The sequence below is a fragment of the Netta rufina genome (genome assembly GCF_964035555.1).
Source record: "Netta rufina genome assembly, chromosome: 3".
In the NCBI taxonomy this organism is placed as follows: Eukaryota; Metazoa; Chordata; class Aves; order Anseriformes; family Anatidae; genus Netta; species Netta rufina.
The window spans coordinates 17,277,551-17,302,177 of NC_140125.1; the positions used below are offsets into that span (position 1 = coordinate 17,277,551).

General features: G+C 37.1%; 1 protein-coding gene across 24 annotated transcripts in view; it reads left to right on the plus strand.

The window, feature by feature from the left end:
- Positions 1–24,627, plus strand: part of NRXN1 (neurexin 1) — a gene marked incomplete at both ends in the record, with an annotated part of 708,589 nt that overhangs the window by 624,134 nt on the left and 59,828 nt on the right. For all 24 annotated transcript variants that reach the window (XM_084284087.1, XM_084284084.1, XM_084284067.1 and 21 more), the window contains one exon: positions 75–394. In XM_084284087.1, the coding sequence (XP_084140213.1) occupies positions 75–394 (320 nt within the window). The remainder of the gene's footprint in view (positions 1–74; positions 395–24,627) is intronic.

Sequence of the window (24,627 nt, forward strand, 5' to 3'; positions counted from 1 at the left end):
AATCTGTTATCATTCTTGTAGAGTACGGTGTTCACAGTCAACATTTTTGCATGTATATAATATTATCTTTACAGGGCGTCAGCTTACAATCTTCAATAGCCAAGCAACTATAAAAATTGGAGGCAAGGAACGTGGCCATCCTTTCCAAGGCCAGCTCTCTGGTCTTTACTACAATGGCTTGAAAGTTCTGAATATGGCAGCAGAAAATGATGCCAACATCGTTATAGAAGGAAATGTGAGACTTGTTGGTGAAGTGCCTTCCTCTATGACAACTGAGTCTACAGCCACAGCAATGCAGTCTGAGATGTCAACATCAGTCATGGAAACAACCACCACTTTGGCCACAAGCACCGCGAGAAGAGGAAAGGCCCCGACAAAAGAGCCTATTGGTCAGGTTAGTCAGCTTCCTCGCCTTTTCCAAAAGTTTTCTCATCTTTGAGTGTGGCTTTCTGTATTGCATTCACACTACGGATGAAATTATTCCTGTTGAAGAAATGTATGAGTTAAAGATAAAAGTTCAGTAACATATATGGCTCACAGATATGATGTTGGTCAGCATTTAGAAGCTATTGCTCTTTGTTTAAAATAGGCAGACTTACCAGTTCAGATTTTTCTTGTGATGACTTTTATTGCCGTGCCATCCATCTTCAGAATGGTGCATTTTTTTTTTAATTCTATGTGGTTCCTATGTAATTCCTGTGATAGCTAACATTGATTATTTTCAGTGTGGAAGTGCAGGATTTCTGGAATTAAGACATAATGAAATGAAGTGGTATGTTTATCCATGAGATGGAGAAATGAGAACAGGAAGATGGTGAGAAGGCAAAAAAAAATGATGGAGGCTGGAAAGGGAGAATTAGCACTTTCCAGCAAATTAAAAGTTTTAGAATCTTCTCAGGCAGAATTCCTCAGAAGAGATGGTGGCTGCAAAGGGAATTAAGAGCACCCTGCACCCTGGGAGATTCAGGCTCCAAGTCAGAGACTGTTGTTTACTGTTTATTGAGGTTATTTACATCTCATGAATGTAGTGATATATTTAGTAGCTTTCAGGTTTTGTCAGCATCTCTGTATGTGGGGAAATTTAATTTTTTTTTTTTTTTAAAAAAAGAGGGGGAAGCAGGTGAGTTGAATTAAGTACCTTCATCTGGTGGCTACCCTGAATAATAGCATTCAGATTTTGTACTTTAAAAAAATAAAACTTACCAAGACATTTCTCTAGTAGAGAAGATTCTTATATTTTTTTATTTATATTTATTCTGATGTGTGCTTAAAATTTATTAAAAAAAAAAAATACACTGAAAAGCTTTTCATATGTTTACTTGGTTCACATGCTTGTTTGTGCACCCACTGTGCCGTTAGACCTTGACAGCTCCACTCCAAGATTCAGAAGTAGAACAAAGAGCAAAGAAAATGACACAAGCTGTAGGGAGGAATAGAATCATGATGTGATGAACGAAGTTAATTTTCTCAAAAATGGAGGAGAATATGCCGGTTAGACTGGGAATTTGAGGTCAAGTTGCCTGTTTTCTTTGTAAAACCTCAGCACACTGTTTGAATTTGATCGGGACATCAAACTTTGACACATCAGCTTTTTTTGTCTGTAGTATTTTTGTACACTTTATGCTATGGATTGACTACAGTGATGTAGAAGTAAAAAAAAAAAAAAAAAAGTTTTGTAAAATGAGGCAAAACATTTAAGTTAAAAGTGAGCGTTTAAAAATCTTATTGATCTGTATTTTCAAGTAAACACAGTTTTATGCATTTTCCTTGTTTATGAATCTCTCTTTTTGTATGAGAATCTAAAAAAAAAAAAAAGAAGGGGAGGGATGGGACACAACGAAAACCAGAGATAGAAGGAACCAGCTGCCTCTAGAAAACGCCATTCATTGTAAAGCTGTTCAGTAGACTGTAGTTGTTTTAATGGCTATTGCAGTAGGCTGCAGTGTTTTATTAAATAAGCAATAAATTTTCTTCACCATTAATTGTGTTTTAAACAGCATCTCCTATTTCATTATCCATATAGTCTGATCTCAATGAGATGCAAGACCACCAAATTTCAGAGGGGGAGATCAAGTATCTAAATGAGCAGTACATCCTTACAGAGTGGAACAATTTGAGCTAAATTAATGTTAATAAAAGACAATTAAGGTAATTTTATTTTTATAAAATTAAACTGTTCTAACAATTCTCAGCATGCTTTTGGCCTCTGCAGCTCTCTCAGGTAACTCTGAGGCCCTATTTGGGAGTAAGAGTGTCGCAGGGACCATTCTCAGTTTGGACCTTGCATAATCAGTGGGTGATAGGAGTTTACTGGTATAGTTGCTGTATCAGTTGGTGTCAATTGCCAGAAATATTCCCCACAGAATCTCACCAAGGAGATTTTTCTCTTTGAGGTATTCCAATTGCATATTTTGTGGGAAAAAAGTGTCCTAAATGAGCAACTCCAGCAAACTTTTTTTTTTTTTTTTTTTTTTTTTTTTTTTTTTTTTTTTTGTGAAGAACTGAAATATATGACTAGGCAAAAATATCTTCCAAAGATTTGTTTCCAGATGCCTGAAATAAGGTGTGGCCCTTACCAACTTTATCAGAACATCCATGCCGTTTTTTTACTCGCTGCCTCTGGAGCAGTGACCTTAGTGCTACTGTGCCATTCCTTCAACCCCTCCTGGCTGAACTGGTTACAGCACAATGCTGTGAGCAACTGCTTATTAATGCTGCATCATAAGGCTCAGGCAGGCTCCAGGAGCATCTGGATATCCATAGCATCTCGCCAAAGCACATTCTGAGGGTGAAGGTTTAGGTTGATCTACCTCACCTTCTTCCTCTGTCCATTTAAAGCTTCTAGGTAGGAATATTTCTGTATTTAAGAACCTGAAATCAGCCTTTCAAAGGAAAGTGTTCAGTGTTAATGCTGTCAAAACACATGGCATCCTGATTCTTTACCTGAGCCTTTCTTGCTATTAATAATCCACAGTGGTTTACTTCAGTTATGTCTAAACATCTTGCCTGGTAGGATCTGTGTTGTCATTACAATTATAATAGTTAATTAGCCAGGCACTGCTCTGAAACATAGTTTGCAATCAGGCCTGTGATTTGTTTTTAAGAGAGAGATAATATCCCAAAATCAAAGCTAAAATTTGTCTTGTAAAGTTTGCTATGTTACTCGTGCAACAATCTCAGACCTAGAAAGCTACTAAATCAAATTACAGATGAGATTTCTTCTATTCATTAATACCTGTTTTCTGGTTCTACTTGAGTGTAATAATTTTTGTGTTAGTGATTTATAGGACCTCCCACGGGTTTGTCCTGCAGTGTACTGAGTAGTCAGTTTATATCTTTATTTTGCTTGGAGATGAGGGCACTCATTCTCTCAAGGAAAATCTACTTTTCCTTTCTGCATCCCTTTCATTTTTGTCCTTTACACTTTTTTCTGACTTTACACATAACCTCTGCAAGAGTGTCAACTACATTGACATAATGTAGTCACAAGAAGGAAAGGTACCTTCCTGGCGTTAATTACGTTACTGAAGAAAATACACAGCTGAAAAGCAGTTGCTAATGAAAAAAAAAAAAAAAAACAAAAACAAAAACAAACAAACAAAAAACACCTTACATTATTGCAAACCAGTGCATGTCTGAAATAGAATAGAAGCAAATGATCTAATCAGTCAGAAATTGTTTGCTCCATTTGCAGAGGTATTGAATTCAATTAAAGATTATAATACTTAAAGAAGAACATTTAAATCTCTATTTATAGGAAATGTTTTTTTTAAAGAACCTACAGTATTAGCGCTTAAATTGATGAAGTGTGTGCTTCTCAGCAGATATCTAACTAATGCAACATATGATACAAGATAGACATGATACTTACTAGAATGTATGTTGAACACCGTTGTGCATGATTTTCAACAAATGAGTTCTTAGCGCTTCTGAAACAAATTTCTTTTTGTTACTGACTATGCTCTAAACGAAGGTTTTCCCTATTGGAGGCTGTGTCATATTTTAACAATGGATGTTTTGGTGATGACGGACATCTTAATTATTATACTTGTAACTGTAGATTTTCAAAGTGGAGAAAGGTACTCAAAGCCTATTGAATGTCAATGGTAGGTGAATGACTCATTTTCCTTAGTGCCTTGAAAATCCCACCCTCCTTTCTCCTTGATTATAACGGCATCTACAGCTGTCAGCCTTTCTGCAAGGCACTGCATAAACACATAGAAAGTGACAGCCCCTGACTCAAATAGCTTACAGAATAAACAAAAGTTATCAGGTAAGGAGGAAGACAAAAAAAAAAAAAGGTGGTGGTGGAATTAGTAGGTGGGAGGAACAAGGAAGTTAGTGCAGTGTTTTCAGTGTTAATGGGCTGCATGCAGATTTGCAGCCATCATGAGGGAGGGGTAGTTTACTACATGTTTTTTTTATCTAGGATCTTCAGATAGCAGACCCTGAACTCCAGTTCTCCTCTATGACCATCGTGTAGCTTACAGTAGACTCTTTGGAGCAGGCATTTTAACGATTGGGCTGCTCAGTTTGCCTCTGTTGAGCAATTGGTTCACAGTCAGTATCTGGTGGGTGGTTGACAAGAGGTTTTCTTTACTTTGCTCCTCACTTTGCCATTGACGCTTGGGGGAACCCATGGTGATTGGAGCATGAGCTGAGAATTGTAAGAGAACTTCTTCACTCCACTTATGCTGGAGAAGAGAAGATTGCTCACCTCCTTCCTGCAGCAAGGTAGCCTGTAAATTCCTAATATTTATCTTCTTTGACCTCTTTAAAAGTGTAGTTAGATACGTAATTTAGTTTTTTAGAAGATGTTCTGAAATTTGGCATTCCTTCAAGTGCAAGAAAAGAAATCCCCAACCTTAAGTGTTGCACCAGTAGGATTCCTGTGAAGTTCTAGACTATATTGCTAACTTTTGTTGAGTTGCAAGTATACGCAGGGGCTTAGGAATCATGAATTTGTTCTAAGAACATCATTCCGTTTATGAAGTTATTCAACTAAATAATGCAGTTCTTCATTCTTTTTCACTTTTATTTTTGATGCTTTTTTAAAAAGCTTGTTTACAAGCTTTTCTATTCAATCATGAAGGTGATAAACTTCTTTTAAAAACTGAAAATAAAGGAGATTAGTTCCATAACTCCATGAGACAAAATGCAAAACATCAAGTACTGCAAGGCTTGCAATAAAAATTGCAAGAGTTGGCAGAAGTGAAAAGGCTTCAAAAGGACTTTGAGTATGTGTTTTCCTTGAATTAGGATATCACAATCAGGCGTTCAGTATCTCTTTGGCATGTCTGTGTGGAACTGTATTAATTGGAAATCATAAATGAAGTGATAGTAAATCAAGAATAATATGCTTATTTCTCATCTGTTTCTAAGGATTTGATTATGACAGCCCATCCACACAGCAGCCCATGCTCTCTTCTGTTGGAAACCATTTCTGAAGGTTGTGTGCAAAATAGCTTTTTTTATTTATCATATAGGATTCTGGCAGTCCTCTTGTCCTCATCAGAGTGGGCTCTTATTGATAACACTAAGCCACTTAACCAGCGATTGCAATACACTGTGAGATGATTGCATGTTTTGGAACAATAGGCACTGATTTTTGGTCAAGCAGAATTAAATTGACTTCATATTAAATTGATGAGCTGAAATTTGGTCAGTTCCCTTAGAGGGCATACATCAGGTGAAGGGTATGTTTCTTTACGTGTATTGAAGCAGTGGATTTAAATAGCATTCATTGTAGCAGTAACAGCGATGGGCACCTTGCCAAACAAATAAACACAAGCATTTGAAAAAGACAGGGGGTGTCTTTCATGGGAAGAGTTCAATTTAAGAAATGGTACTTGAGTACATGACTTTTGCATAGGATCATAAATGTGGTTGTGTTTGGTTTTTTTCCTCCTATTTTATGGAGATGCGCCAATCATGAAATCAATGTAGTTAATAGGAGGAAGAGTATTCTCCACCCGTCTCAGTTTAAAATTATCTGCTGTAAGGTCTGCAATGTGTTCCTACACACAGGCAGTTCTGTGCCTCTGAACTGCTGCTGCTTCTTCCTCTGGATGTTCACACCAACCAGTCCACAAATCATTGGCCCCAGCAGACAATGCTCTTCCCAAGGGTCTGGTAAATTGCAAGGAACTCAACAGGTGCTCCCTAGCGTATAACAAATCCCATAGCAGCAAGCTTCACAGTGATCAGCTTTAACTCCATATGTGCTCTGTAGATGACAGAAACTGGGGAATTTAAGTGTTAAGGACAGAATTATATTGCACTAGGTAGCATATGTGGTAGTTGTGGAAGTGCACACATTTTAATTGCAGGTAGATATACAGATGTCTAGATGTACAGACTGACGGCTGAGTTTTTCAAAGGGAGCTTGGTTTCTGGCTTTTGCTAAGGATGTTTGGCTAAGGTAGGCTGTGGGACGGGAAGGTCAATTCCAGGACTTCTAGTGAAAGTGTCTGTTCTGAATTTAACAAAATGGAGTAAATCTTGCTGCCTTCATCTTGCTGCTGATCTGTATGCAGATCAGCTGATGGTAATGGGGAGGTGCAATTCAAGTAGCTGAGACATGTCAACGTCTGATTATATATAGGTCAATATTAGTTAAGGGTGTTATGGGGCATCACTGCATGAAGGCATATTACGCTGATACCTCATTTTGGCCATATGCCAGGAGACAAGCATAAAGGATTGACCAACAGGACACTGTGACACCAAAGATAGGTGACCTCAATTCCACAGCTCCCAGTTGTGGTGTGACCACCTTTTAAACAACATGGTGATGAGGAATGATGGAGCAGGCTCATATGCAACCCACAGCTGTGTTATGCTGCTTTGCTGATACAAAAAGCCAATTAACCCTCTTTAAGTAATTAGAGAACTCTGGCTGTTTTGCATTATTATTTTTTAATTAAAACTATAAAGTATATTATGTAATATATAATAATAACAATTGCTATCTCATATAATATTTTTATTGTATTTGTGGTTAGCATTTACACAAAGAATTGTAAATATTTTTATAAAGAAAATTCTAGATAAGAATTTGTATTTGAACACATAAATTCACAAGTGTGTAAAGGTGAGAAAAATGCAAAGTTAAAGCTTTTGAGACTGTATAGAGTAAGAAAAAGATATGAAAATATTTTTGTTTCCTCTTGAAGAGTGGAAGGCGAAATCTATTGTATAACCTGGGAGCAGAACAGTTCCATATTTGACAGTGTCAAATTTTCAGGTTTTGGCACATATTCCCATTGTATCTCAATAACTAAACACATTTCCGTGCCTTTGAAGAGTAAGTTATGTCTTCACAATGTTTGACATATACCCGTTCTTCATTTTCTTATGTGTATTGATGTTTGGGTTTGAAGAAGTATATTTAGATGAAGTCTCAGTTTGTTTGCAGAGATGGTTTACAACTCCTCAGGGCTGTAACAGCAGTTGAATCATCTAGGTGACTGTTCTCTCCCAAGAATTAGGATCAGAAATGTTGATAGCAGATGATGTGGGGATGCCATTAACCCTACAGCCAACAGTATATGCCATGATGCATTCCCCAGCCCCTTTCTTTATGGCATCTGTGACATCTACCTTTGGATGAAGACAATGCAGACAAGAAGACAAGGGCTCTCTAAACCAGACCTAAAAGCTGGTCTAGAGTTTTTACGTGCAACAGAAAACATGAAATCCATACCATGTTTTTTGTTGTTGTTTGTGTTTTTTTTAACAGACTGCTTTTTTATTTTTTTCTAATGATTTTGATAATTCAATTAATACTTTAAAGTGTAGTTGTTTGTTAATACTGATATTTAAGCAAGATCTCTAAAAATTAAAATAAGATACCATGAACACTGAAATTCTTTAAATATGTTTTAATATTTAGTCACATATGAAATTCCCATTCTCCTTCAAAGTATATGTTTATTGAGTATGGGATCCTCAGTTGAAGCACTGAAGTGAAAAAATACTGAATTCCACAGCCAATGCAGTCAAATCTGTCATTGGCACAAATTGAAAGACATCAGGCTCTTAGAGGAGCTGAACTGCATGTGTTCTGGTGCCATCCTGGACTTCTGTTGCAATTGCAGATCCACGTCCTGTGTTTAAAAAGCAAAGATATTTTTTATTTTAAGTCAATATCTGTTCTGGATGAACATTTTCAAATGTTCCTTCAGATTCATTAATATCTATGACTTAATTCATTGTCTTGAAAATTTTATCTTGTCACCTCTATATAGAGATACTATAACATGTAAGTTACTTACAGAATACTTTTATGTATTGCCATTGAATTCCTAAATAATAAGTACTGTTGCTAGTTTATCATCTGTAGACAATTTCACCTCTGAAACAACAGCTTCATGTCACTGAGGCTCATAGGATAAGACTGTCAGTGAGTTGTTAGCAAGGAAGGGCTCATACAAGCTGTTGTAGCATACTGGGCCACTGAGATCAAATCCTGTCCATTTGCTTGAGAGATTACATGCATAAAAATGCACTGCTAATTAATGCATCGTAGGGGAAAGTGGGAACTTAACCAGAAATGATAATTCCCATACACTGCACTATACAATCCAAAGAAGGCAGGCTGCTGCTATTCTGCATGGGTTACTTTGTCTTTAGTTCTGCTGTGCGTTATCTTTAAGAGGCATCATCCAGCCTGTTGTGATGAAGGTTGGTCATTACACATGGTGCAAAGCCTGGCCTTTTACAGATTACCTGAGAAGAGGCAGCATGGGGAGCACCTCTTCTTTTCACACAGTGAATTGTTAGTCTGACTTAACAAGAGAATTTTAAAGAGTTAACAGAAACTGGAAGGGGGTTGGGGTGGATGTTAAAATAAATTACAATATTGTTAGTATCCAAAGAACATAAAGACACTTGTCTAAGTTGTTGATTAATTGCTTGTAAATCGAAGCTGGTTTTTAAGTTCAGTTTGTGAGGAAAAGGATCTGAGGCCACTTACAGCTTCTTAGGAAGAATTTCTTCACTGAAAGGGTTGTTAGACATTGGAACAGGCTGCCCAGGGAAGTGGTGGAGTCACCATCCCTGGAAGTCTTCAAAAGACGTTTAGATGTAGAGCTTAGGGATATGGTTTAGTGGAGGGCTGTTAGCGTTAGGTTGGAGGTTGGACTCGATGACCTTGAGGTCTCTTCCAACCTAGAAATTCTGTGATTCTGTGTGATTCTGTGATTCAATTCCATGCATTCAGAAGGCTTCTGACCCCTTTCTTAGGGGTCATCCTTTCATGAAGTGATGCTTAGTTCTATCTCATGTTCTGTGTCTGCCAGCTGTTCCCCCTCAACGCATTTCAGCACTCTAAACAAATATTATTACATCAGGATTATACTGAAATGGGATTGTTTCACCCATCTGGAACAAGAGGATGTTGTAGACTTAGTGACCCATAACCACACAGTCGAGTAGCTGCTATGCATTTTTCTGCATTTTGGATAGCTGAAAAGGCCTGGGTGTTACAGTCACTACTTAATTTTTAGTTGCTTTGCAGGATAGAAATCCTTGCATTGTGTCTGAGAGTCACTGTTCTCCTATCAAAAGAAAGCAATAGGCATTCAGTCCCCTTATCGTTAACTGAAGCAGCGTCAGTAAGCCCGACGATCTTGTTCACCATTTCCTTTGGTGTATTTCTGTAACTGAAATACTGTGTGTTTTACATACTTGGCTCACACAATTCCCTTTCAGAACTCAGATAATAGCAAGTTCTATTTCTTTACTTTTGTGGATGATCCCTCAGAGCTGAGTGAAAGAACAGTCACACAGGGTGGCAACTCAAAGCAGGTAGCCTAAATGTGCCACCGTGCTTGCAGACCTCCCGGTGTACTTCAGCAAAGTTTCAACCTAGCTGCTACAGCAAATGTGATGCAAATTAATGTAATAGTTTCCATGCTATACATATGTGAGAGGCTTACAAGTTGGTTACTGCAGGCTACAGTGTTCAGTCTGCTTTTGTGTATGACTGGAGAGGACCCATCTGTGCCACTGTGTTCATTCTTGTATTGTTAAACACCGAAAGCACCAGAACTATATAATGTATGTTATATGCAACATACATATTGTTGTATAACCACACTATATACTGATGTTTCCTCTAAACATGACTGTGACAGTAATGTCTGAAGCATTCTTGCTCACATACTGTTATTAAGAACAAAACTTTGTTCATAGGCACTCCTGTTTCATAGACTTCAGATCACTTTCTTTGATAATTCTTGGAACACTCTTCAGTTAATGAATTAGTATAGAAGGTTTATTAAAAAAAAAAAAACATTTTTTTTCCATGCGGGTAGTAGCAGCATCCCATGTCTGTTTTGGATAAAACAACAATTAGTGTATGATTTATTACATTTAATATGTTAGCTAAAGTTGTCTTTAAGTGTTTGGTTCCATTTGGTATTCAGCATTCAGATCTGCACAGCTAGTGCTCAGGTTTCGTTTATACACTGTCATTGCTTCAGACTTAGCTATACTCCTGTAGTTATGTCCCCACATTCTTTTTTTAAGTTCTAGTAGGCTGAAGATATGCAATTCATAGAATCACAAAGTCATATAATGGCTCGGGTTGGAAAGGACCTTAAAGATCATATGCTCATAAGCTCTGTTACAAATAATTTGCATGCAGGCAGTATATTATTTCACTGCATCATTTTCCTTTCTTTTAACCACTCTGTTGAAATGTTCTTTTTACGATATTGTTTGGTAAGCATATATGCATACATGTGTGTGTATATATATATATATACACATATATATGTATATATGTATTTATATGTATATATATACACATATAAATATATATATACATTTATATATATATATAAAAGTTAGATTAAGTTATTAGATTAGATTTTTTTTTTTTTTAATGCAAAGTAGAACACTGAATTCTTTGAACTGATATAAAGAGGAAACCTGTGACAATAATTTCTCCTAAGACACAACACAGATGATGTCTAGGGCTGGCTTCATGAAAAAAAAAAAAAAAGGAAGAGTACAACTGAAATTATCACATAGATGCAAGTATACTGCTGTCTCCTAGAAATGCATAGAAATATGGATTGAGAAATAGGAGCCATTTCCTTAAAATGCAGTCTGGAGGATGATCCAATATGTTGACCAGTTAAACAGAAATTAAAGACCTAGGTTTGTTTTCTGATTTGAGGGAAATGGTAACATCTTCCAATTCATCCCTTATTAGTAAATTAACTACTTCCTTGCCATGAGATGAAAATGGAGTGAAGATGAAATCTATTAATGGCTTTAATGTGTTCATCTGGATTATTAAGGATTATGTCTGTATCTAGAAACACAGAGTAGAAATAAAAGTTTTTAGGAAAACATGTAGCAACTAAATTAGAAGAAGTTCTGGAAAGAGCAGAAATGATGTAGGAGGAAGCCTGTGTGAGGAGATTGCATGGTGCTGACATATCCTCAGATCCAGGAAGGAAAAAAAGGCTTATGTGGGGAACAAACCGTTTGAAGGTATAATGTACTATATTATTTTGCTACATTTTTAAATCTAGCCACATACTAAATGTTTGGGATTTTGTGGGTGGATTCTGTCAAGAAGGGAGACTGAAGAGGTTGACAGGGTTGTTGAAATGCCCATCAGTCTGTACTAGGTTTTGCTCAGCCCCCAGCACAACACTATAAATACACAGAACACATTTATTCTGACATTTTCATGTTAAAAAAAAAAAAAAAAAAAAAAAAAGGATGTGGTCACGATAAATGGCCTTAGACATATCTTAAATGACACTTGCATAGTATTTTTTTTTTAAAGGAGGGCATTAGTTTCTTTGCTAAGTAGATGCTATGATAATGTTGCAAACAGCAAGAGTTTCTAAATTCTAGTAGATTTAGGAGTTGATCACTTGGCTTTCTTTTCCTATCCAGATTCTCCTGTGACTTTAACAAATGGGCTGGTGTTAATAAGCAGAAAGCCTTAAGAGAATATTCTCCCTTTCTTCTGCATTGTATTTCTGGTCATGTTTTGGGAAAACTAGAATAGATTCAGCCTCCATGTTACAGAAGGCTACAAATTCACTGAAATTAAGTGTCTAGGAGTTTTATTTAATGCTTTTGGGAGATCCAGACAGACTGAATGTGTTCAGTAAAGCCGATAATTCCTTACATTAATACTAAATCTTGGTTGTTTAATTCTAGACTCCCAGAGGTATGGAATATGACAGTCTGAATACATTTTCTCTAGGTGTGATAGACTGGCTAATTAACTGATTTAATCCATACCTGAGCATTACCAATACATTTGTATATCATGTCATAGTGTAGGATAACAATTATAGCTAGTACATTGCCTTCTAGATAATGCCAATATTCTTGTATGTATTTGAGTGTATAAAAACACTTTTAGGGCTATATTTTTGTAGTAATGTCCAACTGCAATTAGAATAGCATAAACATGTGAAGTACTTTGATGTTGTTGATATTAGCAATTCCTGTCACTGAGGTTGATGTGAATAGCTTGAATCACCACGTGCCAGGAATAGTCTAAGAAATAATATTTTATAAAGTAGACCAAACAGCCATTTTATAATTAAATGAGAGATAAAGACAGCTCTATTATTTTCTTTATAAAATGGCAATCATGGTTAAAACTTTATGCACAAGTGGCTGGAGAGGTATGATCAAGATGTTGTGCTTACTGTTTTTCTCAGTGAAATGGTTGATGGAAAAATCTTGGATTGACCCAAAATAGATTTTCCACTTTTATCAGCAACAAAACAATGAAAAGGAAAAAAAACAAAAACAAACAAACAAACAAACAAACAAAACCCACTCTTTTGTTTAAATCTACTTACGTTTGTGCTTGTGTATCTTTTTTTTTTTTTTTTTAATTAATAAGTTTTCAAAACTAAAATGCAAACAAAACCAGTGTTTTTAAAATGTTTTCAGTGTATTGGAGTCAGTAGATTAGACATAAATTTGCAAACAACTAAGATCAGCCCAGTGTTTTCAGTCAACTGTCTGTGGAGCTTTACCAACCTGTGGTGGCAGTGCCTTCTCTGTTATCTTAGCTGATCTTAGTATTTAAACTTTGCAATTTTTTTTAGTGCTATGAGTCCCCCACAGAAATAGAAACCATTATCTATTATTTCAGTGTTTACAGGTAACTAACAGCTTCTAAAGGAAATCCTACAATGTGGGGTAAAATACTTAATATCTTCGTGTTTTAAAGGTGGCTATCAGTTTGCTTACTCCGTGAATATATTAAAGTGCTTTGTTTCTTCATAAGGGAGAGTTAACAGGTTTCTGACATGATAATTTTACCATATGACAATTTAATTTTCTTTAGTGCACTAGTAAAATGATAATAATGAACACTGACTAATGTTGTTCATCTTAGTAGGCAGAAGTTTCACTAGATGTGTAAGTATTCTTACCATCAAGTGTTCTTTCTCAATTATAACTTTGTTTGGAACATCACAAGAGATCACCTAACAAGACTTCATCACATCTGAATTGCAAGATTCTGGCAGTGGTGGAAGCAGAAGCTCTGTGCTAGTGAAGCTCATGGGGTAAATACTCTGTTTTCTTGAGTATGCAGAATAATTCCTATTAAAGATAGAACTCAAATATATGTTAGCTTTAAACACATGATTAAATGCTTGAATCGGAAGGGATTTAAATGAATGGTTTTAAAGTCTTTTCTTGAATTAGCAACCAAGTTAGAAATAATGTTGCCCACTCTAGGGTAATCTTAGCCTAGGACCGACTAAAGGTAAAATCTGAACCAGTTGTGATTCATTTTCTACAGAAGAAGGGTTTTTTTCTTCATTTTTCTAATTAAGATATGACATGAGGTGTGATTCTGATATCTGAATTGATGTTTTGTAAGAAAAATGTGAAATGAGTTCTTCCCAGTTTGAGAGTCTGTGAATTACATTCTATAAAACTTCACACACAGGTGATATGTCATATCGAATGCAATTTGATTTGCTAGTTTTAAATAGCTTATTAGTTGTTAATGCCAGCTTTCTGTTAATTGTGGTTCTTTGTGACTGGCAGATTATTCACTGGTGATCTGCAAAGAAATGGCTCATTGCTTTTTTGGCTCTCTTCCATTTTTTCCTGTGGCTGTACTGCATTAGTGATGGTTAAAAGTACATGAATAATGTACAGATTGTTTTTCTGTGTATCCTAATGCAGAATTTGCCACAAGAGCCAGTGTTTAACTTCATAAGAGAGAAACTAGTCTGTGGGATTTTGAATAGAAAGGCCCTTTCTTTATAAAGATGAAGTTTGGACATGGAAGATATTTTGAGAACACAGATATCATTAACTAATTAACTAAACTTCCTAAAATATCCCATATTAATCCTGGTGAAGCTGAAGAAGTTTCTAGGTGCTAGCACTTAAAACATGCATACTCTAATCATGGTTAATAGCAGATCTAAAAATATGGTGGCATATTATGGCATAATTTGGTATAATTTTGCCCAGTACAAATTTAAAAGACTCTTCACAAGTTCCTAACTCTGACTTTGAAAAAGAGTTGGGATAACTGTGGCTTATTTTATTACTCATGCCAATCCTTTCTACCAAGGCTGCTAGCAAGACGTCATTTCATGCTGGAAGTGGGTTTTGCACTTGCACTCTGAGAATTGGAGTGAAGACACACAGCTGAAAGTATAAGGCAGTTCCAAACAGCCATTGCACAGCCTAATTTGTGGCCCCCATTGATCAGGAGGAGATGATCATGAGCTTCTGTAGAAAATTCCCAGCACTGTGGGGGCGCAAGTCTCTTAGTATTGTTGGAGCTCCCACATTTTTATTTCTTTGAGAGGAAGGGTGTGTCAAAAAAACACACAACACATGAAATAGTACAATTCAACGAAGAAAATTAGCTATATTTTTAAGCTTTATTTTAATTACAAATGAGTATGTTGTTAAAGTTGGATAAGATGTGTTATCCTGGCACCAGAAATGGACAGCAATGAAAGGGTAGCAGATCCTCGACTTTGGCTAAATAAATGAAACTGTTTAATGAATGTGTCATACATTGAACCAAATTCTTGGTCATAGTGTTACAATTCTATTGACTTCATTTGATTTGGATATATTATTTAGCATCAGTGTAGGTGAGGAGAATGTAAATCATGAAATTCTTTCTACACACTACTTTCAGGCAGCCTGTGTTTTGAAAAAGTATTCATCACTCTACTGCTTCAGATATAAATTTGCAACATGCCAAATAATACGTTCAGAGTATAAAAGAAGTTGTTGAAAGGTAAGGGTGACAGCACAAAAGATTAAGGTGACAGATTTTTGACTCAAAAAGCAAGAAAAGTTTTAAACAAGGGTATATGTGTGGTTTTAACATACGGTACCTCCACCAGCACTAAGATAGATAAATCTGCAAGGAAAAAAAATTAGGTGCTATTGAACTGGGAAATTCAAATGAACAATGTGCACAGTGACAACAAACCACCTGGGTTTGCAGTCAGCCCTGTTAACTGCAAGCTACTCAGATAGGCATCAATATTGTATGCTGTGTGAAAATTATCAAAGGTTTAGGCCTAAGGTTAATGTAAAGAAAATTTATACAGGACAAATTAAGAACAATACCAGCAGATTGTTACTGTGAATATACTATATTTTCCCTGAATATGATCCTGTCATTTCAAGCAGTGTGTAAAGTTTGCTGAGCAGTTCTCTAATTCAGATGTTTTCAGTACTTGGTCATTGCCTGAAGTCATGTGGGACTCAACACAGTTGCCTGCACATAGGTGTCTGATGCTTTTTCAGATGTCCTGGGTAATCTAAGGGCTGCACAAGGCTTGCAAATGTGACAGAGAATTTACAGGAGCCCCGAACCCTCCTGAAGAGCCAGGTGAAGGGCAGCCAGGATTCCCTGGGGCACCAGAGGGTAGGTATGCCACTGTGAAGTGGTACTCTAAAAATGTAAGGAGCTTTTATGGCAAGAAGATTATCATCCCTCCAAATTTTTTTGATGTCCTTTTGCTCAAAATAGGCTCATGCTCCTAACAAAGTAACCTCAATAATACTAATATTTGACTTTGAAGAGATCCTTTGCAATCAGCATCTCTCTGTAGCCTTTGCAAAGTAGACTCGATTGCTCTGCTTGTTTTGCAGCGACACAAAAGCCAAAGTGACTTGTTCAAAATCAGCAATCAGCAGAGACAGGGCATGGGAGAGCTCAGGTCTCCCAAGGCCACCTTTGGAGTTAAAAGCTGTATTTGACACAAGCAAGTTTCACCATATAAAGTAAGTCGGTAAATGGGTATGAATTTACAGTGTACGCAACCCTGACTGCATTAATCAGGATTGTCTTTTTTTTTTCAATTTTATATTATAGTTGAAAATAAGGAACTATTTCAGGTTAATCTGCAGTCATAATTTCCAAACAAAAAGGGTTTTTTATTCTCTCATGTGAGGGGGGTAAAAAAGGTAATTGTATTTTGTATGGTGATAGGGGATTTGTGCTGGCTTCAACAAGCTGCTAAAATCAGCATTAACAGTCACCGGCCTCCACCAGCACTGTCGGATAAAGAGCTGCCGCTGAGTCTATTTCTCAAGCTCAAGCCGAATTGCTTTGAAGGCTTGTGAAATTCAATTTGCAAGAGAATGGAGGATCCTCTCTGTGTAATTTCAAAGTGTGGAAAATAGTAATTGCTTTTATTCTGTTCAGGGTGTCTCGGCAGGTAAGCAGCTGCACTCTTTGGGCCCCAGCCTCCCTCCCCTGCCAGTGACATCGAGAAGACTGATGCTGGGACCCCCTGGCCCTGCATCTCCTTGCCACTGCCATTCCTTTCTCTGAGTAGGCACATCAGCTGAACGGCCAGCGTCCTTAGTGAAAAAGGGTTTCACTACCGTAACTCTCCTTAATTGACTGCATTTGTATTTGTCTCTTGCGTGTGGAAGATAATCCTGTCTATGAAAAATCAGACTTGATCTCTGATTTATATGGTGTTTAGATTTGTTCCGTTCAGTAGAGAACATAAGTATTAGCGGATCTTTTTAGAAGCCTCCTGTTAGGAACCATCCTTGATCCTACTGCTGGCTTGTCTGCTGGTAATCCTTTTCTTTGCATGAATAGCTGACAGAAGCATCTGGGCCTCTCTGGCAGTAATTAGGGTGAGCTAACTGCCTGCTGTGCTGAAAAGTAGCTCTGAGATTTGAGGAAATGCAAGTGCAACATAAAAACTTGCTAGTATGCCAACGCCTTGTTTCCTGTATACATAGGAACCGCTGCGTTCAGATGCATTTAAGTGAGGTCATTATCTTTACTTCAGAAGTTCTACTAAACTCCAGCATTTTATCAACATCTCCAAGCACTGAGCAAGGTTTTGTTGTTGTTGTTTTTTCTTCTCTGTTGTACAGCTCTAAATTTGGAATTAGTATTGCAAAGTAATGGAAAGCTTCCAGTTTTCAGACAGTGAATTTTAGCAAGTCAAAGGAGGAACCTTCCTCTCTCCAAAAACTTATGACCACAATTGCTTAGTTGATCTTTTCATGTCAAGTCATTGGATAATAAGCAGGTGTGAAGCTTTTTCTGAAGTGAAATTTAAGCATTCCACATATGGGGGGGGGGGGGGGGAACACCTCAGGCCCCAGTCTCATAACTTTATATCCAGGAAGCCTACCTCCCTTAAAAGAGTGAAGAGGAACGTGAGAAGAGACTGCCTATACTACGTATTTTACTAGCTTGTGCAGCAGCCAGCCTCTGTGCACTTAGACTCTCAGGTGTGAACAAGCTTACTTATTGTTGAATGATTTGCAAGCTGAGGATGTAAGTGGTGTGTTGTGAATGACCACATCTCCAGCAAAAGGTTGTGGGGAGCAGCAGCTACTTCTGGCAATTTATCTACTTGGATTTTGATACATTTTTTTCTTTTACCTGTATAAATTAAATAATGGTGTAATTTATTAGCAAAATCCTGTTTTGGCTCCTGAGTAGGTTAGGTAAATTAGGGCAAAGTAGCCTGTTCCTTTCCTCTAATGCAATTTTGCAGAGACTGGATTCAGTTTGTGATTTTTAATTTTTTTTTTTTAACAGTACGCAAAGATGCCCTGAAATCCTACTTTGCCTTCAAGACTGTCTGTGTAGCTGGTTTGTTACTCTGTTGACATTCCATCTTTGATATTCATTATAATACCATTGCAAAAGCTCTGTTCTACTCCTAAAAGCTAGAGCAGCAGCATGTGATTTAAATGGTCAGAAATACGAATCTGGTGTTATAAAAGAACAGACTTTTTTTTCTTTAAATGGTCTGAAGACTTTTCTTTAAATCTTTGTTTTATTCTGTGACTTCCTGATGATCAGATCTCCTTTTTGTATGACTTCTCAGGTCGTAGCATGATGATGCTATAACATTTCTATCTGCTCTGCTGGAGCATTCCCTCCCTCACTATTGTGGGACATGGTGTCAGTGCTCTACCACAGATGAACTGACTACAGGTGCTGTTAAGTCCTGCAATTATCTTTCTTTCTCTCTTTGGAGGTAATTATCAAGATATCTTGATGTTTTAAGATCATAAACATATTTGACACAGTACTGCACCTTTGCTGTCACTTATGCTCAGTTCCATCACCGCATGCCCTAAATCTGTTTTGTGATACATGGCACATTTGTATCCCTCTCCCCTTCCCTATGTTTAATATATATATGCAGCCAGACCATGCCTGGAGTTAAGTTTTTCATCTTTCTGCTTTTTGTCACATTTTGGTGCTTTTTTTTTTTTGTTTTTTTTTTCCTGCTGTTTTGTTTTTGTTGTTGTTTTGAGAGGGAAGTTTCTGCAAAGCTCTTTTGACATTTATTTTCACTGAGGAGCCTATTTAAATTATTGAAACAGCCAAAAAAAATAATTAAAAAAGGGCAAAATTTGCGTGTTTTTCTTCATGAACATCTGAGTTTGAATACAGATGCAGACAATAAAGTAAATTAGATTATCTCAGTTCAGTATTCTGCAGCACAGCTCCAATCCCCATCATTGTCCCAGTCCTCATATCTATGGGATAGAAAGATTAAGTAATAATGAAGACATGTCACTGCACCTGCTTTCGCTGCATCAAGCTACATACAATAAATCCACTCGTAGTTTTGTTTTTCCCCCTCAGGCATTATGTGTTGTTCGCAGCTCTCAGCTGAGGGTCTGCCCTAGATCTCTGACGACTCTCAAACTACGTTTCTAATCATTGCCTGTTCAGATTTGCCTACGGTTTTTGAAAACACGATGCTTTTAAAGGTCTGTCTACATGTAATAAACTTTAAGACTTTGAGTTGATGTGTAGTTTCATTTGTTAGAGGTCTAACATTGGTTGAATTGTGAACATCTGGCACATTAGACAGTTTAATGGCTACAACATTGTGCTCAACTGAAATGGGCATGTTTTCAAAGGGTGTTAGAGAAAAGGTAGGAGTTCACCAAGTTATCAAGCATGTGTGGAGTCTTTGAGTCCCCAGCAGTCACCACACTACGGCAGAGAGAGCATGTGTTCTGCTCCATGCCTGTGAGGGTGGTGTGTTTGCTCATCAGCAGTTCTCCAGCAACTTCTGGACCTTACTCCTCCTTTCTTTGCATATTGAGCTTAGCATGGCAGTTAGCTTGTGCTGGCAAAACTTTGAGTTTCTGAATAATTTCTCAGGATAATACATGAGGTGAACTTATAGTAATGTGAAAACAGAGGAATAAAACCATGAAAGAGATGCAAGTCCAGGCATAAGGATCAGACTCTGATCTGTTACGTTTCAGTGCTCCTTGAATAAATTGTAGAGATGTCAAAGTTGCGTTTTGTTCTGACATTGCTACAGGGTTAGCTTTTGACTTTCGGTCTCTTTTTCAATTCCACTCTACTAATTCCACTCTATGAATCAGCACTGTTTATGCAAGAATTGCTTGATTTTTTTTTTTTTCTTCAGTAGCACTTACTGTGCTGATATTTTCACCTTCACTATCCTCCAGCTGTTTTTCTTTTTTCTTCTTTTTGTAATTTCTTAATGTCAGATGGGCCCTTGTTGCTAAGGTCATGTGCCATCAGCTTCACCAGAGTGACAGGTATCTCATGCAATTCCAGTTCAAATTTATGTTTTTCCTAACTCAGTAAATGTAAAACATATTTCATATTAAGCATAATTTATTGCACTCAACAGCTGCTGTTATGATGCATCAAAAAGGGCCTATCAGGATTTATATGTTTACACTAAACCACATCATCTGCAATTTCCTGTGTATTCCTGTTGTCATCTCTTCAGGTCTGAAGCCCTCGGCTTTGGAAACCAGGGAGTGTAAAATGAAGAGTGAGAGAAAGTGGAAGGGAAGAGTCCTGCCAACCTTGTAACTCTTCCTGGTTTCTGCTGATGGTTTTCCTAACATAAGGAGAGTTCAGTGGATGAAAACCAGGGCAGGATGTGGCTGGAGATCTTTATTCTGTTTACGTGCTGAAAAGAGCTGTTGTACCCAGTTGTCCTGCAGTGGCCTAGACCCGTACTTAAGCTTGCCGCTAACTCCTGCAGTTGCAGCAGTGATGATGTTTTCTGTTGTTTCCAGAACAGCATTGAATGTTGACCCTTCTGCATGTATCAGTAGTCTAAGTACTAGTTTGTTCCTGATTCTAATTCTGCAGCAAGTCTGCATCTTTTTAAGTGGTTCTAAAAGAACACGAATAATGGGAGAAGTAATTCAAGATAAATGCTATTAGAAACCAGATGCAAGCCTTGCAGCATTGCCATAGTAACTTATAACTTTTTTATTCTTTTCTTTTTCTTTCTTTTTTTTTTTTTTCTTTTTTTTTAAATCCATCTCTTGGTTTCTGTAACTTAAGAGTTCATGTTGTCAGGCTTTATTCTGCAGACCTGATAGCAAAAAATCAGATTTCTAAAAATTTAAATGAGATTTTGATATGTCTATTTGCAAATGTTGGAATTCAGAAAACAGTGCCACGTACCAGAAGACATGAAGGTCTTACATGGAAAATTGAGTGGCATTACCACACATGTATGTATGGGAAAAGACTAGAATAATGGTTTCATGGGAATGTTAGCCTAACGTTAGTACAGTAATAAACCTAAACTTTGGAGATGGTTAGCACTTTCATCTAGAATAATTATTGTATTAGAAGACTTCCTAGGTCATTTTTATTGCTCTCCTGTGGGGTTGAAGTTGTTAAGTTTTTGCATATTCAGGATATTTTAAAACATACAGGAAGGTCATCTGTTAACAAATGGTGAGTCTGAACAGCTGCACTAGGCTCTGCTTTATAGATTGTCTTTGAGCATAAATGTAACCTTCAAAACAATAATAATGCCTAAGCTAGTAAATATTATCAGTCATCCTTGCTAATCTAGAAAAACTGTGTGGTAGTTCAGCCCATAGATATTAGCTCCTTTCATTGTCTGAACAGAGACTTTTCTAAACCATTTGCCTTGTATAACAGATTATGAATCAATTGCTACAAACTGGGGAGTTCTGGTGACTTCCAATTTTATTGGGTTTAATCTTTCTCCTGTCATGGATGTTCAAGGCAGTTAGGTCTATTTGTTATGGCCCACTGTTGATAGCAGAGGTGTATTCCCCTGTAGGAAACCTTCTACTGCAAGCTGTAAATTGAAGTTGAGAGCTACATTTATTCTTTCTAGTGTCTCATGCTGAATGGCTGAATTTTAAACTAGTCCCAGAGAATCAACTTTGGTGTGTGTTTAGCAGTGTTGTGTTTCCAGTATTTATCTGAGTTGCATAATTTAGTGCACAGTATTGCAACTGTTTTTCTGTATGTACCATGCTTTAAATAATATTTCTCCTTTTTCTATTCACATATTTCAGTAGCTAGTAAGTACTTTCTATGCTAATTGAGGTTGGCACAACATATTTTATGGTTGTGTAATACTGGGTTTGAGTGGTTATACCTGGCTGATGCTCCATCTTTTACATAAAACTGGCAATATATATCATTCAGGATGTGATGTTTGATGTTATTTCATTTTCTGGGCTATCATTTTCAAACAACACACACACACACACAAAGCCTTGATTTTGTCAAAGAAGAAGAATGTTTTTGAAGTGTAATAAGAATGAGGAAAGAGAAGAAGAACCTGAACTGAGCAACCACAGGTATTTGAACAGCTTCACCTGATCACTATTGCCCTTTGAATAATGCTTGATGGCTTTTGCTTATGGCAGTGAAGTCCAGGGACTACACATATGGAGGCTGCAATAACTTTGCGATGTTTTTTCACTTTATCATTTTTGACTGGACAGGTTTTGAGTTATCATCTCTTTTTGTTCATGGAACACATGCCCTTATCAGTAGGGCACAAAATACAAACAAGAAATCAACATCTTCTATGAGGTGGCTAACTGAGCTCAATGTATATTTATCTTACTGGTTGTAGACATTTTAAGTGCTTTGCTCTGAGAGGTTGCAAAGAACCATCCTGTCTGTAGTTACAAGTGGGATTGTGACTTAGGACTGAACTCCAGTGCGTCCTTCTCCTGTTTTCTGTAAAGCAGGCATTCCTGAGCTCATGTGGGACCAGACTCTGACTCCCTGTTGGATTGCAGTGTTGTAAATGTCAGTAGCTGTGCTCACAGGCACCTGTAATCAAACTACATGGATAAAAATGTAAACACTAACTTTGGTCAGTCTCCTTAGTTACACGGGGAGAAAATCTTGCCAAGGAAATCCTTTTATGTATTTTAGCCTCTTCACAAGAGGCTTGTGAAGGCTTTCTTTGATTTTCCTTCCTTGACTTTTACTATAGATTTCTGCTTTCAGGATCAAGTATTTCTTCTGTGTCTGCAGCCCCTCTCTGACAGGTCTGTTCTTCTAACCAGCTGTGTCAGGCTTCAGAGGTGCTCTTAGAAACACCTGTCGTGTGGTATAGAAGCTTGACAGTCATTCAATTTATATCCTTTACCAGTTAAACTCATGAGATTCAAGTGTAGGCTCAAAGCCAAAGTATTCTTTTTTTTTTCTTTTCCAGCATTGCTGCCAGCCAACATTAAAATAGAAATATTATCCAGAAGTATTAACTATTAGTGCACAGGAAAGCGTGCTAATTTTGCGGAAAGCTGAAAAATGAGCGTTATAGCTTGCTTCACCATCTTTCTCATATCCCCAACTGCTAACTCTGTTAATTTCTGTGCATCCTTAGCTCTTCACAGCTGCTTCCCAGTGGATCCATAGCAGTGCACAGTACTCCTCTCCAGTGCTAGTTTGTGCCCTGATGCATAAACTCAACTGATGAACAATCTTGTCTCTATCATGTGGTCTGCATCTCAAATAATTTATTTTTATCCCACATCAATGGGAAGAGGTGCCTTCACACAGGACTTTTCTTAGTAATATGTAATAAAAGGCCCCCTTAAAGAAAAGCCTCCATGTTCACAAAAATGAATGAGATTTTGAGTTCTAGAGATACCAATGAGATGGCTCTTGGGAGCAAATCCATTAATGTACTGACACCATGGCTGGTTCAGCAGGAGAAACCAAGCATGTGGACCAAGGTGTGTAGTTTTGCCAGTAGTAGAGGAGTGCAGATGTTCTCCATTGTTAATCATTGACAAAGGAAAGACGTAATTTTAGACTTCCTTGTCCCTCAGCTGGGACTGACATATCATTTTTATGTCTCTGCATTGGAGATGCTTAAAAGGCCTTGGGAACACACAAAATAAAATCCAGCTGGGATTTTGAAATTTGTCCGTTTTCCTTCTCTCTTAAGTAGCTTGGGGGTAGTATTCTCTGAAATTCCTTAAATTATAACTATGTGGGTTCGGTTTTAGCCCCTAAGTGGGGCAAACGGTGTAGAAGTCAGACTGAGTAGAATTTTTTTTTTCTGGTAAATTCAAACTTGAAGAAAATGGTATTTCCTTTTTTTTTTTTTCCTTTTTTTCTTTTTTCCCTTTATTTTCTTTTTTTTTCCCTTTTTTTTTTTTTTATTTTTATTTTAGCTGTGATGAAAGGGCAGTGGAAGTTCGGGGAAATTGTAACAGGCCTGAAATACTTCAGTCCTGTTCCCTATTTATATGAGAAGGAGCACTACATTATAGACAGATTTCTTGAGATTGTCTTCCCATTATAAAATAATGCAATAAAATGACACTGAAAATGAAACAGAAAATGAAAAAGATGAGAATGTGTAGGGAAAAAGGCTCTTACCATTTAATAGCTACTGCTGAAGTCCCTAATTCAAGCTACGAATTCTTATGCTTCTGTAAGTAAGATGAGGTGTCAAACATTATTTAATGTGTATCTGCTGTAAGATTGGACTATGTGTTGTGTTTCACAATTGATTAAGTATTGTTCCTAAATAAATCTTGCAGTTCTAGCTGCAGTGACACAAATAATAGAACATGAAGGTGTGAAAGAAAATGGCCAATTTGAGTGATACAAAAAGAAGCTATGCTTCATTTGGTCTGAGAAAATAAGGCACAGTACAGATATGATTGCCTTTCTCGAATGGTTGTATAGGATTGCTACTATATAAAGCTTCCCTACTTACTTTTTGGAGTGACTCAAAGATTTGTGTATGTTGTGCAGAGTATTTTTCAGTTTTCAGAAACATGTTAAGGTACTAGTTCTGTAGGATTTTGAATACCTGAATTTTATAGCTCATTTTG